This window comes from Dermacentor albipictus, chromosome 1 (genome assembly GCF_038994185.2).
Source record: "Dermacentor albipictus isolate Rhodes 1998 colony chromosome 1, USDA_Dalb.pri_finalv2, whole genome shotgun sequence".
Classification (NCBI taxonomy): Eukaryota; Metazoa; Arthropoda; class Arachnida; order Ixodida; family Ixodidae; genus Dermacentor; species Dermacentor albipictus.
In genome coordinates, this window is record NC_091821.1 from 44,398,233 (window position 1) to 44,417,279 (window position 19,047).

Consider the following 19,047-nt stretch of genomic DNA (forward strand, 5'->3'; position numbering starts at 1 on the left):
AAGCAACATGAACAAAGTGCTCGTCCCCCCCACCCCAGGCATAGTTTTCTTTAGCTGGATGATGACGTACACAAGCACGCACATGCATATGTTCCTGCATGGATTGACAAGAAAATGCCCGTACATATACGTTCTTTCAGGTGACGAAGCGATGGTCGGGGCGATGCATTCAACACGCACTGTTCACTGAGTGGTCTTACTTCTAACCTGGATACCAGACTCATGTATCGATTATAGCAGTCTCTTTTTTGTACAGATAACTTGATCGTTCGGAGGAATTTAGCACTTTCTGGAACTGCACGTATCGCCCGTTATGAGCATGCGTATGCGTTCCAGAGCTTGGAAAAGAACGAAGCTGTCCTTTTTTGAAGATGACGCCGGGAGCAATGGACCACGATCGCTGAACAGACTGAACCGCATTGCGAGCTATGCTATTTTGACTTCCTAGGTCACTCAGTGATATCATGAGAAATTTGGCGTTTGAGCTGATGGGTTCTGAAGCATTGCGCACGAAGGTACATACAAAGCTAGCGATCGCAAGAGCACGTTAAGAGACAATTGGCGAAAAGATAATTTCACGATCACTTCGTAAGAGTAGCTTTTCAACGTCGAGACACAATTTAAGCAGCTTCAAAGCGAAACCAAAAGTAGTCGGATTTTCACATAATGAATAGCACAACTTAAGCTAAGCAAAAGTTTTAATAAGCAGCATCCTTCACAGCAGTAGTGAAACGCCTAGACGTATTGGACAGTTCGAGTTTATGCAGCTCTTTGCTTTTTGGTACACAAAACATACAAAAGAACATACAGAAGCTTCCTACCCACTGCATTCTTTTGCCATGCAGCGATGCAGTATGGGAGGCAGCATACGTGACGTCATGGTTTTGGGCTATTAAACGCTGCATCGTCCCTGTTCGCCATTTTGGATTGGAGTTGGGGGAGTCGACCTTTGAACTAATTGTCAGAAATCTGCCTCCATCCGTCCCTGCAAAATTCACAAGAACAAACTCATCTTACTAAAATACAGAACCCATAAGGACGGGCCGAGGTACGTGTATATTTTTATTGGTTTTGCGTTGGTCTAGCAAAGCAGGGGTACTATTGAGAGTTGGCTTTTTGTATGGGTGGTCGGAACACGGAAAAATGTCTTAGTGCTGTGCTTACCACTCTTCTGCATCAGTGGACTTTGTGTAGTAGGCCTCTGTGTTTAAGAGCAGTCTAGTACGCTGGCGTATGCGGTAAAGAGCATCAGTGGGGTGCGATTTTACGAATACAAATTTAGGCCTAATCTCACCGGGACCTCGATTCATTGTAAGCACCGTAACGGTCGTCGTCCTTTCCTCGCACCGGGTAGGTAGATTTGCTTTCGGAAAGGTCTTCGCTTCTTTGCTATGGTCATTGCATGATGTTGCTGTACTGCGCGTGTATGTAGGGCGTCGGAGTGCAAGTTTTCTACGCTAGCGTAGCCTGTAACGCGCAGTTCGGTCTTTTGTCACTTTGGGCTTCGTGCTTTCATGACGTTTTCAGTTAGTCGTAGTATCGCTGCGGTGCTTGACTGTGGACTGCATGTTGTGTGTATGCAGATCGAGTCAGCAATATTGTGTGACACTCGCAAAGCCTTAATGGGCCTGGCTATTCTGCTAGTGCGCATTAGGACTCGGCGATCGGTTTGCCTCGCTGTTGCTGGGTGCAATGACTTTTACAGCAGCTTGCATGCCGGAGTGTCGATAGCTGGCCTTTCCATTGTCTTGCGTATGGTGTTATATTTGTTTGAGCAGTGTATTAGGCTCAAAGCAATTGCGCTGTGCGTTAATGCAGCCAAAGTGTTGAATCTTTGTGCTGTGGACGAATCGTACAGGTGTGTTATACATTGGTGCGCGGTGCCAGTGAATCTGAAGCGCATACAGAATTGCGTTCAGGCAATCGGATAATACTAATGCGATGAAAAGTGTCAGCAAAAATACTACGCGGCGGCAGTGTGGGCGCCCCAATCCCCGCGAGTCAAAATTGTACTTGGAGGCCTAACTTCGGGCCAACTCAGTGCGTGATTTTGTGTTTTGTTTGTCTTGACTGGAAAGCTTAGTAAGCTGTGGTAATCAATTATTGTACGTGTGTCGACTTGCTAGTCATGTTGCAGCAAGGGTGGCGAAAGTGCTAATGTAAGTGCACAAATTTGAGATATTGCATTACACAAGAGTGTTTAAATGTAACGATAACATGCGCTGCTTTCAACTGTCAAATGTGAAGCAGGTACAACTAACATGAGTACAGACAAACTACATACAGTAGGGTAATGTTTCACTTGCATGTAATTTCGTCAAAATTGCGAGTATTAAGGTGCTTTGGAGGAGGGGGGGCACCTGGGCCAGTCTATTGTGAAATGCAGCATGATAGACTACTTGTTAATTAGCGTTCACGTTGATAAGTTCACAAAATATGTCAGGTGAGGAGGGTGTACAGTTTCATTGTTTTTTTTTTCGATATATATAATTTAATGCTTATGAAGTTTGTGCTGCAAAAGTATTTACGATGGCTTTCCTTGATTTTAAACCATGTTTGTAAACGTTTTGCCTTGTGTAAATGTTGGATTGCTGCGTTGGCAAAACTTGGGACATGCTCGAGCACATTTTTGTGACCATAGGTAAGTTATAAATTAAGGGCTGTATGAGAGCATCATATTTATCTCACTTTCTGTGCTGTTGGGTGTTTGCACAGGTAATTCTTTTCCATTCCTGCATTTATTGTCATGAAATTAACGAAAGAGCTTTTAAGGTGGTAAATAGAGAGCTAGACAAGCCTTGTTTCGTATGCCAGTCTAGTGATATTATACTGAGCCCAGCACCATGTCTTTCTGCTTTTCAGGGAGCGGACCGTTCCCTGGGTGCAGTGCAGCAAAGTGCTCAATGACTTCTCCTCGTCAGCATGTCCACGGTTTCGGGGCTACCTTCAAAGGGGGAGAAAGGAAAGCCAAAGTATCTGGCATTGGACATAAATAATATCTACAAGGGAAAAAGCTTAGAGAACCCTAAAACCTCGGGTAAGTGAAGAATGACGACCATTGAATTTCTGTTGTCTTTAGACCGATGTCCCCTAGTTTGTTACTGTCACTTTAATACACTTGAATCAGCTTTCTTTTTTTTTGTAATGCATGGTTTGTCTACGCACATGTAAAATGTCATTTCAGCTGGAGTCTTCTTCTGCACTGTTCCTTGCAGCGGCCCCCAAACATGGCTTGCAGTCATTGGGGAAAGTTGGTGCGGGGAGGCGTATGCCACCTCCTGTCAACCTTCCAAGTCTAAAAAGCGAGAACAGTGGAAACAATCCTAATATCAGCTTAGTTCCAAGTGGAGGTCAAGGATGGGGGAGTGCAGGAAAAGAGAAAGGAAAGTCGCCCGAAGAAAACAGGTTTGCTTTTCTTCTGTGAATTGCCTATTGAGCTGTGTCGTCAGTGTGAACTGCAACCAATGCAAACTGCTTTTTTTTTTTCATTTATGCAGCAGTGGCCCACAGCAGCAGTCGCAACACTCACAATCACCTACTTCGCATTCACAAGGACCGCCTGCATCAAAGGTGGGCATCTGTAAAACTGGTTTGGGCTATGCACATCCGCTGGCAGTGCATGGTGCAAAAATACTTGAGTATCCTTCCACCATGTACTTGCAGTACTGACACATGGTATTAAATGCTTCAAAGGTATTAAATGTATTAGGTATTGTTTCCTTCGCAGATTCAGTAATACCTCAGGAACTTAATTTCTGAGAGTTGAAACATCTTGTGTCAAGTTTATTAAAAATAGGAAAAGTTGCACAAGACATCTGGATCCCAAGTACAAGGCTAGTTGGGATCCCTGCTAGTTATTCACAATTGTGACAGCAATGTGGCATAAATCATGTACATAAACATGCATTTAATAACAAAAGGCAGGATACTTCTAATAGCTACAAGAAGCCTACAAAAAGGAATTTGTACTTTGTGACTGCACTGGAATAGATAAATACACCAGCGATATGACTGTCTTATACAGATGATAGTAGTGAGTGATAATGGGATTGCAATGATAATGAAAAAAATTGGCTTGTTTTACTTGTGATTATAAGTTGTTCCATAGGGGTGCTCCAGTGTTGTGTTGTGTAACCTCCTCCTTGTACGTTATGAATTTAAGGCAAGAGAAAATTATCCTCAAGTGTGCTCTGTGTATTGCTTCTGGAGTATAAAAAACTTGAAGGGTAGCTAGTGGTTATGCTATTATGAGTACTTGTCTTAAAATTCAGTAATAAATTAAAAGGCACTATATTTAAACTTTAAAACAGCGTCATTGACTTAGCATTGCAATCAGAAAAAAATCCTAAATCGCAATGCCCTTTTCTGAAAAAGTACAATAGGTTCTGCATATGAAATGAATGTGTGACCCAAAGATGCAGTACAGTGGGATAGATGGCTATGGAATATGCTAAAATAAATTGCTCTCAGAGTGGCAGTGTCGAAGTAATAACGGCATTTGTACAGAATAAATGCTGTTTTTACTTAGACAGTGCCACTCTGAGTGCAATTTACTTCAGCATATTCCATAGGCATCTATCCCACTGTACTTCTTTCCTCTAAAAGGACTTGCAAGGAAAGTAAAAACAGCTTTTTTGGGGTTGTCTGCATCTGATTTACGAGATACCAGCTTCATCTAATATCTGTGATGTGGTCTTTAGTAATAGTTCATTGAGCATTGAAGGGTCCAGCAAGGGTCAGAATAGCCGCTGTCAAACGAGCCAATGCACCAGCACCCATGCTTTGCAAATTTAACCATTGAACAGCCGATGTGAATTTGCCAGGGAATTCAGAAGCTTCGTAAAAGGCGGTAGCAGCTGCAACACAATGTTGTTATTTTTTTTGTAGTACTCGATTGGGCGAAACTGAACTTTAGTGTTTGGGATGCGACTTTGAGCATTCTGGCACAAATTTCTCAGTGGCAGACGAAACAAGTCTAGCGATTTGTGTTTGGTGTCGCAGTTTTTAAAGTGAAAAATCTTGGAGTCGGTTGCATGCCCATAGCATTACAACTCCCAAGGTTTGATGCCAAAGAGCACGATAATTGTTTGAGGTGAAAGTTTACTTACCTCTACAGCTGCTATGCTGTGGGCTTGTTAACAAAACTTGCGGGGTGTTGTTGCTGCTTGGCTTGTCTCTGCTATGTTGTGACAAGGCAAATCACTTATGTGCGGGAGTGGGCATGTACAGTTCCCGTCGTGACTGGCTCACACAGGGGTGGGATTCCTGCATGAATTGTGCCATTTTGATACAAATGCAAATTCCTGTGCCAAACTGCACCTAACACAAGAAACTGACTGACATTGCACCAGGCTGTGCCAGAATGGCTTTGGCATGTGTGCTCCGGCACTGGCCGTGAACCGCCAGCGGATTGTTCTCCGAAAAAGTGCAGCTGTTCACATTCCGCACACTGCGTGACGACTCCTCCCGCAGTGTCTCGTAATTTTTGCGCTTATAACACTGGACCTTTTTGCACGTGGGGCCACTCTCTGCTGTTGCAGTGACTATAGCGGCTGTATATATGTAGAGTGTACTAGAATACAAGCGGCATGGCAATCCCTGGCTGAAGTGCAAAACAACGGAAAGTAGGCTGAGGGTGTTGCGAACAAATGGATATTAGGGAGGCGCGAGCTGCAGCAGGTTCAGCGGGCAGGCGTCTGTCATCGGGGCCGGTATAATGTATAACTATTCCAATCTGTTTGTATGCCCGTATGGGTGAGGCCTGAGCCATTTCGACCTATCACGAAGGGCTAATAATGACGGATTTGGAATAAAAGCCGCAGTTTTGCCCGAAAGGCAAAGCATCAATTGCAATAGCAAATCCTTAGACAGCGATACAAAGTAAGGATAGTAGTTTTATCGGCCGTGTAAACTTGCAAATTTACCGTATTTACTCGCATAATGATCGCACTCGCGTAATGATCGCACCCCTAAAATTTGTCGTCAAAATTCGATTTTTTTTATTTCCCGCGTAATGATCGCACCCCGAACTTGCCGCAGCGATATGTCGTGTGCTAAGTCTAGCGAATAATGATCGCGCTTACCACCTGTCGAATGCTACGCGAACGACTCTTCAAGACAAGCCAAGCGGCCTGCACGCACTAAACATTCTTAAGTAGATGCCTCATTTCATTACTTTCATCACTTTCCGCACTTCCATGACAAAATGAGGTACAACCAAACTTGCCTTTATTATGGGTTGGCTTTATAATGGCTGATGTCAACAAAAACAATAAAGGCGCATTTCGATTCTTTTCATCTGCTTTTGCACTCGTGAGCACGCAACAAATCGCGCGCGGCAATGATAGTAGCCACGTTTACTCTGATATGTTAAAAGTGTACCCTATTCATACGCCGACGCTTGTAACACAGCTAAGATATTCGCCCACCATTAGCGGAAAGTAGTGAAGACAGATGCCGCAGTTTCCGCAGCATGCCCGTCATGTGTTTCTGTCACTGGCAGCTAAGCGCGCCCACCTATTTCTGTCCCCTCAAAGTGGACATGGCTACGTTATTGCCGCAAACTTGCCGATATTAACGATATTATTCATCACTAATACGGAAGAAACTGTTTCAATGCACGTAATGTACTCACGAGAAGAAAAAAAAAAATCGCGTTCGGCTCGCTCCGCTAGCCGCCATTTTTGTTTTGGTGTCCCGCACCCGCAATCTCGCATCCCGCAGCAAACGCGGACAAAAAAAAAATTTTTTTTTTCCCGGGAAATTTAACCCGCGTAATGATCGCACCCCTGAATTTGCTTCAATTTTTCTGACAAAAAAAGTGCGATCATTATGCGAGTAAATACGGTAGTTAGTAAGCGAATGTGGCAGCTGCAGCAATCGAATTGACCTTTGTGCAGCCTCTCAGTGCAACGTGATCTAAGGGCGAAAGCAGCGCACACGCCTTTGTGCCATTAAACCCAAACTAACCTAACGAAGCTATCGGCACTGAGCGCATGTACTCTGTCATCACAGATCGCTTTGAAGATGGGCCCGCGTTGCCTCTCCCCTCCTCCACCCGGTGCCTTGCGTGCGACGGAAGACTGCACGCTTTCTGCCAGCTTTGCTCCCTTGTGCACGCTAGATAGAGCCGCCATCATCGGCTCACCCTCGCGTGCTTCGACTCGCACATGCAGCATACAGCATGCTGCGACAATGTTATCACCTTTGAATGTCATACGGAACATCACGGTGATGACAGTGGCAGAAATGTGCTTGCACAGTCCATGTGCTCTCTTTCACAATAAAAACAGGTTACATTAGTTTTATGCTATACTATCCCAGGGTTGATCGCAGTTCTACCCTCCGTGGTTGATTAATAGCGATAGTGTTGGGCTCTAAGCACGAGGTCGTGTAACCAAATCCTGGCCACGATGCCCGTATTTCGATGGGGGCATAATGTGAAAATGCCTGTGTACTTAAATTTAGGTGCACGTTAAAGAACACCAGGTGGTTCAAATTATTCTGCAGTGCCTCACTACGATGTGCCCCATCAATTTAATTGCGGCTCTCTGAGTCTGCATTGACATGTAGTGATGGAGAAATTGTTATTGTGTTAATTGGACCGCACAATTTGAGAACATTTTCCGCTTTCAGCATGAGTGTCGGTGCGTGAACATATAGTTCCGATTGTAGTGCCACCGATGTTTTCGTAAGTGTAGTGAGAAATTGTTCATGTGCATTCTCTTTCCGTTGCTTTCTTTTTATATAAACAAATTAACTAACATTCCAACTATTACGAACATCATTTGTTCACCATAAAGGTGGAAAAATTATCGATGACTCGCCCTAGGCAGCCAATCGGATAGCTTGCCTTACTGACGTCAATTGGGTGATTTACATCATATGGGTAGCGGTGGCTGAAAATTCAGCCGAGCAGTGTGCTGCGATCGGCAGTGATGTACATTTTTAAAACCTTATATTACACGTTTACGCGAAGCACTTAGATGTGTCAATTCATGATGAGAAGGACCTACTCTAGCTACTTTGTACGTTTGTACAAAATCGTCAAAATTGTTTCAGGGTCCCTTTAAGCCATGCATCATCTTGCAAGACTTAGCAATGTCTATCAAGGCTTAGTGAGAACCAAGGCATGCATAAGCTCGCAAAACATAGCACCACCTAGTATGAACCTACCCTAGCCATGTATAACCTCGTAAAACTTATACCCCTGACACACGGGCACTCTAAAGTCCTTTAGGTAAGGGGACATCTACCGGAAAGGCGTTCAAATGCAGTGACACACGACAAAGGAGTATCTCCTTTACGCCAAAGTTCCTTTTCGGAAAAGGAGATCGCGCAACTACTTTTCGAGTGGAAAAGGAGTTACTCTCGCACACAGCGTGCACAACTCGTCAATAGAAGGAAACCTGCCACACAACTACGGTGCCCATAGGTATTTTTTTTACCTTGCGAAAATGTTTTAATTGTTAGCGGTAATACAATTTGTCGAATAGTGAAGATTTCCTCTAGCTATACTCTCAAACGCTCGCATAACGTCGCTAGTGCCGCCATGTTAAATTCCGGCAGTATCGACGGCGTTTGCTGCGCGCATGTGGTGTGTTCACGTCGCGAGATGGAGACTGCACAATCAGCACCCGCAGGAAATACCCAGAAGAAACCACAGTTGTTGGAATAAAATATTGAATAAAATGCGTTACGCCTGCGCGCACAAAGGAAGGGACGACAAAGACGTGAAAAAGGACGACAGAAACGTGAGCATCGCCAGAATAAACAGCACGCACAGCAAAACACCGGCTGCACATAGTTGCTGGACCAAGTTAAATGGCTGCTAACAATGCAAAAACGCGAATAAAATAAATGACTATAAGCATTATTAGCCATCAACAATGAAAGAAATATACTTTTAGGTTCTACAGTAGCTAAGTGCAATTAAATACGCAGCTTTTTAAGAATGTTTTCTCTCTTGTGGCTTTAAAAGCCAGCGCTATTTTTCTTGCGGCGTTCATCTGAGGAACTACCTAAAGAAGTTCAGTGCGGTGCCGTGTGTCATCGGCGCAACTCCTTTCTGCAAAGGGTCCTTCAGAGTAGCAAAAGGGGTTTACTGGAAAGGACTTTAGTTTTGCCCGTGTGTCAGGGGTATTAGCTAAACGCAGCAATACGTAGCAAAAGCCGGAACTAGCTCTGCTTTGACCAAGGCTTGCACCACTAGTGCAGACTGCCCACATTTTTTCTTTTAGTTGTTTGTGGGGGTAAACGTCACACTTTCGTTTTTTCAAGAAAGGCGTTTTAATTCTTGACTTTCACATATCAAATTTTGAGCTGACCCTTGCCCAACAATAAAGACCAACTAAATAAGTATCATTATGGCTTAGTGCAAGTGTAACAGCATGCATAATTTAAATGCTTATGATGGTAGCTATCTCTCGATACTTCTTTCTGAATGTTCTTGTGGGGCTAAGGTTCTTTCAAACTTCTGTGGAAGTAAAATGTACAGGTCGGTCCACTGATAGGGGGAACACGCAAGCATGTGGCTCATGCTCCGCGCAGCGCGATTTGGGGAAATGGTGAAAACCAAGCGCCTGTGTGAAACGGCACGTGCGGCACACTGTTACCAAACGGCCCCTTTGCTCTGCTCGCGTGTGGCTGCCCTGCCATGCACTCGCACGTCATGAGTCCTCTGCTTCAAAAAGAAATGTTTAACTTAATGCTGTGCATGCGTGAGATGCAGAAAGCACATAATGACGCTCACTCCTTCTGCAGTGGCGTAGAATGTGAATAAGCAGCGGCAGAACTATTTCGGAGAACAGTATTCTTGGACACGCCAAATAATGTTGCTGTGCTGCATCTTGTGCAAACATTCCGCGGACGGAAACACATTTGCAGCACCATTGGTAACCGCAGTTTCTTCTGTGTGTATTTGCTTATATACGTACTCTTTTTTTCACTATCATTTCGGAAGAAAAGAGGGATACTTTTGAATGGCTATATACATGTTCACGTTTCCTGATTCGCCAATGGTAGCTTTACGCTGCGTTTCGCATCGTCCAGCAGCTAAACAGACTAAGCGTGTCATAAACATACATCTCTCAAACATGCAGTGCAGAACGGTGCGAAAACAAACTGCAGTGTCCCTTGTGCTTGTGTCGTTGAGTCAGTCGGCACATTCCATACATGAAGTTAAATCGTTTTGATCTGTTGTGCGATAACGTCCGAATACATCCTGCATCCTGCACAAAAGCAGCGCTTCGTGTCACCTATAATTTTCTTAAAGGTCAATAATTTCTATGCTCTTAGCATCCAGATGGCTGGCAAGTCAAGCACAACTTTGCCTTTTTGATAGCATTCATTGCAACCGTGGCTCAAGATGTGTGGTCGCCCTGCCCCACGCCGTGCCTCGCACTGTGCTGTAAGAGTTGGGGTCGGGCATGTCAAAAGGAATAGCTGGCCCGTGCTGTCAGCAGACTTTTCCATCATAGGACATTGTTGAAGGGGTAACATGTTCTCATTGAGAACGAAGAGTACTAGGTTTATTTACAATATCTACGTGAAGAGTGGAGAATGTTGCATCTGATCAGTCTAGCATGACTTAATTGAAGCACCTTAGGAGCTGAAAAAGTCCGCTTCAACCCCCTTTGTCCTCCCTGATGTGTCTTGGTTCCCGAGATGATGTAGCAGTTAGCTGGAGCGTCTATGAAACGAATGTGGCAATTACCGGAGTTCGTGAGGTAATGCCATATAACACCCTTTTCTGCGAGTTTCTTGCTCTCATTGGTCCGTGATAGCGACAGTGAACCAACAAACACTCATCCACCAAACATGTCTCGGCTTGCTGGCGCTGCAGCTCTCTGAGGGGGACGCATTGTTAGCTTCACGAAGTGATTCGTTGAAGTAGTGCAGGAGAGGCTAGAAGGTCACTCCCTTGCTGGCCGATGGTAACAGCTCCTCCATGGCCCGGAAAACCTCGACTGGCCAGTGCTGATAACTGCTGGGCAGAAAGAGAATGCGTGGTGGCAAGGGGCATAACCTGGCTTGCAGCAACCAGCTGCGAATTGCTGACATACGCCCGAAAGCATTGCGTGTTCCCGCTACCAGTGAACCAATCTGTGCATAAGGTATTTTAATTCCTGTGGTATTATAATGTACTTAGCATAGCTTCACTTCAAATTAAAAATTGTTGAACAACTACAGTAGAAGCTTGTTCATACGTTTTGGAAAAAAAAAAAACAGGAGAGGAAACATGCTAATCAGGAAAATGTACGATCAGAAGTAACTAAAAAAAACCTTGACACTCAACTATTGTTCATGTCTATGCAATACGAAGCGTTGTGCGCAGGCATGTACCCAAAGGATGCCCCCCCCCCCCCCCCCCCCGTCCCAAAATTAAGTGGCATACCTCCCCTGCCCCCTCTGCCCATACCACCACTCCTTACGCACATTCCTGAAGCGCCACCAAATCGAGCTTGAGCCTTGACAGCTCTTCAGCGGTCAACATTTTGCTGCATGTTTCACTCCTTTTGGATGGCGGTCGTCGGCATCTCTTGGGATGTGAATTTTTTGTGTCCGCTTCATTAACTCTAGATGCGTCCAGTTGTCACCATCTATTGCAATGGTCACGTGCATCTCTGTTCCTTCGTTAGTTCAACCTTCTTTGTTTAGACTCATCCAGGGATCAGGAAAGGGATTCAGTTTATGGATCAGTTATGGATCAACATCTTTTTATTTACAAAAGTAAGTCGAGGAAATGCCTCCGGAAGTGGAGAATGATTTCCTGTGTTTTGATTGACTCTTCTACAGTTATCAGTCAAGCCACCAGTAGCCACTTCTCTGCTGTGCTTATGTGGGCATTTTCTAACCCTCCACGGTGGGTGAAGTTTGTCTAGAACCGTAGCGTCGGGCACTCTACGCGGCTATACGGGACAGGTGGCTACGCATCGTTACGCAACTTCCTAGATAACAGTACGAGTCAGTTTTGGCACTTGGTAGAGTAGTAAATAATGGATTCAAAAGAACTGTGATTGTTCTGCAAATATATATATATATTTTTGTTTTTATTTTTTCCAGAGCTAATTAAAAAAACACTACTAGAAATCTTCTTTTAGACTTTCGCTTGTTTACTTGTTCTTCGCAGTGTTTGCGCTTTCCTGCTCGAATCCATTCGATAGGTTCCTTGTTTGTCAAGTAAAGGAGAGGTGCATTTCACAGGCGTACCTGTGAGGCACACCTTATTTAATTTCTCCTTTTCGGGTTTAGGCGCTTTATGGCGAATGGTAGGCAGTATTCACGTTTGTACTAGTAAAGGTACCCCTTCTCCCCTCCCCCCCTGCCCCCTCATTTTCATAGAAATGTTACCTTGGTTTGGGCTTCCTCTGAAAAAAAATCCTGGATACGTGCCTGGTTGTGCAGATCGTGGCATGATACTCAGACGTTTGTCAGGCTGGTGGTGCCCCGGCAACCCGAGATCGGTTTTGTTTTCCTATTGCATGGTGATGGCGATGGGAAACTAAAAGGAAATCAAGCTGGTGGACAGCCGGATGATGCCGAAGTGAAACGCGATGCTCACATCGTGCCGCCTGCAGCAAGGAATAGTTGTGCATTTGATTTATCGGCTGCTAAAACCGTTCAGTACGCTACCAGTGGCGCTATGCACTACTCACTGTAAAACATATGATATAGGTGAAGATGCTTAAGGGGAGATGCTACTCGAAAAGTTTTTTTTTTATTTCTTGACCTAGAACTTTGAAATTTTAGGTATTAGTAGAGTTTGTGATGCTGATTTCAAGACTAATTGGTTTTCTTGTAGCTGCAATAATTCCCCATAGTTCAACAAATTTGACAACAGAATATAGGGCTTTTTGTGCACACTTTTTAGCTTAATAAAAATTTTCACACAGAATCCCAATATAGCTTATTTTGCTGCACATGAGCAGTATATTGCTGAAAAGAACCTCAAATGTGGGCATAACATGCTACCTTTTTTAAAAAAATCGAGAGTACCAAATCTATATTTTACATCTCCCCCATCAGCATTTCAAGTTAAGAAACAAAAGAATCTAATGTATATTGCAACTTTATATAGATATCAGCACACTAGAGTGTTTTGAAGATGCTCTGTGCAAAATTTCGTTAAGGTAGGAGAATTTCAAGTGCATGGAAGTGCACGACATGTCTGAATTGCCTCAAAATGAAAATTGAGAAAAACCATTTGACAGTTGTAAACATGTTTATTCTGCAATATACAGTGGGATTTGCATGAAACTTTATGACGAAATAGAACAATCCACCCTTTCCACAGTCAGTGCCTTTAAAACATGCAGAACCATAGGTTCGTCCTTCTTGGCACTGGAGAATGGAGTCGTCAAGGCGCGCTCTCTTTGCCACGTGGTGACGATGAGCCCTTGCCTCAGCTGTCTCGCATGCAGACATTCTTTGAACTCTTCTGTGGTCATGGGATTGGTTCAAGGTGATCAGTTCGTCAGGTGGCAGTACACCAAGCTCTTGAAGGATGTGTTCAAAGCTTGAATGTCCCTTGTTGAACCATAACACAGCCATTACGGCTGCAGTTTCCACTGCTGTCCGAGATGCAAACTTAGTCTTTGGACAGAGAAGCCAGATTTTGCTGTTCAACGATTCTGCAGCATTTTGCGTCTTTCTTTGTAGACAGTGAACCAAGTTTTTCATCCGTGAGGCCCTTGTATATAGGAAGTACAGCCAACCCCTGAGCCTTTGTGAGGATTGGGGCGTGATCTGGTGTAGGCTCCCCAAGAGCTTCAGCTCGCCTGTGTTTGCACCAGGAAGTCCCACCTTCTGGACAGTATCTGTGGCTTCCTGCGGTGTTGCTGGATGACGAGTGAAAGTATGAGGCCCAGATAGCACGATACATCTTCAGGAGATCACCCCTGTTGGTGGTTATAGCAATGCGATAATAGTTCTGCAGCTTCTGAATTGTGCCCTCTTTTAACTTCTCTCCACATGGAAGTCGTGTTGGAAGCTTCCTAAGTGCAGTGCCTAGACGCTTGACTACGTGATTTGTGCATTCTTCCTTGTCCACAACTCGTTCACCATACACCTCCGGTCGGCACTGGCACCGATAGGATGTCCTTCTGGCACAACACGCCGTGAGCTATGCGTGGCGGAAAGCATTGACTCGGGACATTCATTGTTATTGCAGTACAGCTCGAGGAACGCAGAGAGGCCCTTACGTTTGCTTGCGGCGTCGTGGACGACGAGTCCAGTAGTGTGGCACGTTGGACAAATGGCACTGCTTACCATTGCTGTAAGCGCACCAATGTCGCAGATTACTCTGTTCACGGAATTATCACCAGTTATTGTTCTCTCGTTTTTGAAATGTCCTATCTTTATTTCGGATGCGCTGACAAACTTGATCGTGGCGTCGGCGTCGTCGATCTCATCGCAGTTCCCGCAAGCCATTGTATCCCCGCAGCCTTGATTAAGCCTAGCGGCAGGCGAGTCGCGTTCTTCCACAGTTGCGTTGCGTTTCGGCCTACGTCGACGCCTTGGTACTTGTTCTTGCTTCGATATTTCCGAGCTCGAAAATCACGCTTCTTTGAGTGATTTATTGCGGACTAGCAGAAACGTAGAAACACACGGCAAGCACTGACAGTCTCAAGCGCTCCGCGAGTCGGGCTGAGTACCACGTGATCAGTAGGGACGGCCGGATCGGCTGAAACTTGGCTGAAAACACTTGGAAACGGCTTCCTTTAACCAAAATACGAAACTGGAGGCAGTCCTGTATGCTAGAATAAGGCTTGATCTACCTCACCGAACAAGCTGCACTAGTGGACGACGTCGAGTTTCTGAGAGGCGGGTGTTCTAAAACAGCCGTTATGCGCGCAAATTTGTGACTTAGAGAGCTACCTTGGCTGATGCAGATAGATTTTTCCCCGATTTCTCGTTCGAATTCAGCCTTGATATTTGGGGAAATAAGAGTTGAATGACCAAAAATAATTTTAGAAGCAAAATCTCAAAAGTGAAACTTATTGCAAAAAACGCGATTTTTCGACCTGCATCTCCCCTTAATGCAATAGGTTTGGCGGCGATAGCTGTGAATACGGCGTGCGACGACCTGTGTGTACATTTGCTGGTACCGGAATAAGAAACTGTGCTTGCTGTCGTTTTGACGTGAGATGGGCTGCTATATACTGTTTTTGATTGTGTGTGCCTTGCGCCTTTTCTTGTTCGCATGGGATCTAGTGGCCAGAAAACGTATACGATCGCAGTCTGCAGCAGGGAACAGCGTTATTTCCGTTATTGCCTATTAAAAGCGTGTGCTACACTTTCGACAGTACCATGCGCTGTGAAAGAGATGGGCAAAGATGCTTATCGCAGTAGGATTGGCAGTGATAGCTGTGAATGGGGCACCTGACGACCCTGGAGATTTGATTTTGCTGATATGAGAAACTGAGTGCGCGCCGGTGTTTTTTTATGTGAGATGGGTGGGTGAGTAAAGCGGTGAATCTGCCATGGTGGGCAAGTATATAATGTTCCAAATCACGCGTGCCCTGATTATTTTCTAGTTTACATGGCGTCTAGCCGCTGGTAAATGTATCATATGAACACAGTTTGGTGTGATGTACTGATACTGAATGTCGGTGCTGAAAAATGCCGTTTTCTGGGAACGCATGAACTGCTAAAAAATAAGCGCAACTCTATTGAGTCATTTCTTGTGTTCTTGATTGCGAACGTTGGCACCAGGAAAACGTGCGTAACAAAGTATCGAGGTTTTTGAAGCTGTGCTGCTTATTAGGCTTGTTTTTAGTGAACCATCCGTACGTTGGCTCTTCCCTTGCCACGCCCATAGAGCACGGGTCATGTCTCATGCATTCAGTGTGAAAAATTTGACTAGCAGTGCTCCTATAGACTTTCTCTAGGTTATTGTCTAAGTAATTAGAAATATACGTACTATTCTACATACCTTACAACCCGCCGTGGTTGCTCAGTGGCTATGGTGTTGGGCTGCTGAGCACGAGGTCGCGGGATCGAATCCCGGCCACGGCGGCCGCATTTCGATGGGGGCGAAATGCGAAAACACCCGTGTGCTTAGATTTAGGTGCACGTTAAAGAACCCCAGGTGGTCTAAATTTCCGGAGTCCTCCACTACGGCGTGCCTCATAATCAGAAAGTGGTTTTGGCACGTAAAACCCCAAATATTATTATTATTATTACATACCTTACACTGTTTTTCCACATAGTCCCCACACCGGTTCAGGCATTTGTCCCATCGCAGCACTAAATTTAAGATGCCCCTGTGCCAGTCAGCGACGCACGTAGCCTCCCCGAATGCTGTCATGCAAGTCTTAATGACCTTTTGTAAAGTCACAACACCACCTCCTCACACTTCTCAAAGCAAGACACCTTTCCCCATATGTGGACTTCATTTCCCTGTGGATTTCGGTGGGCGTCCTACCCTTCACTTCGTTGCTCATACGTGTTCGACGTGTGAAGCACAATTGCCATATTCAGCAACTGATAGCAGTGCCGTTCTGCGGAGCTACCCGCAGATAAGGCCGAGCCAGTCCAAGAAAGGTCCACCGCTGCGAATGGATATGTTGACTTTGCATTTACATACGTAATTTGGATAGAAAAAGATGGAGGCAAAGACTTCGCCCTTGTAGTAGGACATTGCAACTATGATAGTATGCACTGTGCTGCTGTGCTTAAACATGAGTATATTGAAGTCATCGTCAGCTATGCCTTTTAACACGTGGCCAACCATGTCCGCCACTGGCATGTCTTTGTTAATGGTGCGGCACAAGGCTAGTATGTCTTGGATATATGAGATGTACGATTCCGTCGTCTGAGCTCTGGCCGCGAGTTTGTGCCGGGCTCTCATTTGTCGTGCAACTGATCGGCCAAACAATTTGCGCATCTTCTCCTTGCATATGTCCCAACTTCGTGCTTGGTAAACCACATGCGAGCTGTACCCCATAGGTAGAAAATGATGTTGGTGAGCATTAGCATTTCAACCTACCTGTTGTGCTTGCTGACGCGCTCGTGCAATGGAAGTGAATCGTCGACGTCATTGTTGTCTGTACTGCAAATTGTGCTGGGGTCGAGGGGATGCGAAAGGACCACGGTTGCTAGAGCCATGGGCTGCTATAACGGTGTTTTGTCTTTGGCCATGGAGGCGGGAGAAATGTGGCGTCTGCTCCGAAGATCCAGGGCCAGGAGGAATAGAGACCGCAACATCTACCAAAAAAATGTTACGGGGAGTATTTACTCAACAGTGAACGGCTAGCACTTGGCTAGTCAAGACTTCACAGGGCCCACAAGTTTTAGCAGGTTTTTCAGTCCGACAGCAGAGATTCTGACCCAGCCCCACTATGTCTGTCTTCGCCACTGTTCGTGGCAATATTATTACCGAAAGAACTACTAAAACCTTCGACAGGTGGCCAATTTTCTCATCAGGAAAGAGTTAATCATCTAGTCATTATGCTTCCCGAGTAATGAAACGGCAAAGCACAGGCAAGCCTCAGTTATTGTTAAGCATTCTTTGCTTACTGGAAGGTGCCGCCAAAAGCTTAATGGTATTGTTACAAACCACTCCCGCACATTGGAGAAGGCGCAAGCATGGGGATGAAGATATCGAAGAAGCGCTTGTGTGGTAGTGGTGGTTCTGCCATCTCGGTTTCTCTCTGCATATTAACGCGTGTACTTGCTTATCTTTATAGGGCGACCACGTTTCACTGCCTAGCAAATGTTATTGCAAAGCGCAGGACACGCCCGCATGTATCGGAAGTTTCTGCAATGTTATCGATGGTTCCATCCGATGTCTGTCACCGAACCTTGTGTAATCAGATTGCATGTATGTGCGACGTGAACAGTGTAGAACTTTGTGAAAGACACGCGAGTCCCAGGGATTTCTCTGGAACATTCGACGACTGATGTATAAAAGCCGACGCGCTTGACCCGCTGATAAGATTTTCTCCAATCGCCGACTGTGTTCGCCGCTATCGTTGTGCTTTAAGTGTAGCCTGTTTTTGTGGGCACAGGTTCGCCCAATAAAAGCTAGTTTTGTCTTTCACATTATTGCTACTGTGTTCTTTAACCTCACTGCCACGTGACAATATATTACCTAACTATATTTTATCTTTTGTTTTGCCTAGTCTTGTCACTGCTTTTGTTGGCACGGGGGCACACATATCAGTGATGCATTCGGTGCTTTGCTGTTGACTTAAGGGGGGACCCTGCACCTGAAAACATTTTTTTTTTGTAATTTGTCGATTTAGATGAAACTTGCCGAGTTTATGTATTTGAATGTGCTAGTTTTAAATATACACTGTCTTCTTGCAGAGTCAATAACTTTCCAGAAGTAGAAGAAATATAGCTTTATTCCATAATTAGCTTAGAGGTGAGCTATCTACCAAACTATACATGACCTAATAAATATAGACATACAAAAAGAATGTGGAAGTAACAAAGAGAGCAAATAAGCAAGTATGGTGTTCTGGCCCAATTTTATATCAAATGACAACATTGCTAACTTCAGTGACAGAAATCCATCTAACTGCTAAAATTTTTTATAATATTAAATACAGCAACATTATTTCGTTTGCACTCCACAGCCTTGCCTTTCTGAAAAAAAAATTTGTGATAGTGCAAGTAGAAGCAGAGATAGTGCACCTCAAGTTACGGCATCATCAAAATTGTGAATTTTTTTTCTCAAAACTACAACTGATATATTGAAAGAAAGTTTGAAAAACGGTACCAAAAGCCATCAGTAGGCACTAGGTATAATTCATGGCTGTTGCCGGTCGACGACATAGCATGCACCGCGAGTATGTTCACTTCAAAAGGGTTACAGGTTTTTCGTGCCCACAATTCCCCGCGAGCTCCGTCCGGACGGAACTTCAGCGAAGATTTCACAAAGCACAGTCAGTTTAGTAGCGAGGCCGTAATCCTGATGGCTCCACAGCAGCTGTGCAGAACCACTGCAAGTATTGCACGAGAAAACGCTGAGAAGATTGTTCACTGCTGTGAGTCCGACGACATTGTACGTAGTAGCGGGCTTCGTGACCGAGGCTCCTG

The 19,047-nt window shown here is 44.8% G+C and overlaps 1 protein-coding gene across 9 annotated transcripts in view; it reads left to right on the forward strand.

Annotated features, from left to right (window-relative positions):
• The first annotated feature begins 869 nt into the window (after window positions 1-869).
• The window catches only part of LOC135906186 (protein PRRC2A-like), a 181,214-nt gene continuing 163,036 nt past the window's right edge, over window positions 870-19,047 (forward strand). For 7 of the 9 annotated variants that reach the window (XM_065437469.2, XM_065437478.2, XM_065437495.2 and 4 more), the window contains exons 1-4: window positions 871-1,048; window positions 2,863-3,037; window positions 3,216-3,405; window positions 3,498-3,570. In XM_065437469.2, coding sequence (XP_065293541.1) covers window positions 2,923-3,037; window positions 3,216-3,405; window positions 3,498-3,570 — 378 coding nt within the window. In that variant the 5' untranslated portion in view covers window positions 871-1,048; window positions 2,863-2,922. Of the gene's footprint in view, window positions 1,049-2,862; window positions 3,038-3,215; window positions 3,406-3,497; window positions 3,571-19,047 lie in introns of all 9 variants that reach the window. The other 2 variants (XM_065437452.2, XM_065437455.2) reach the window with 1 other exon arrangement.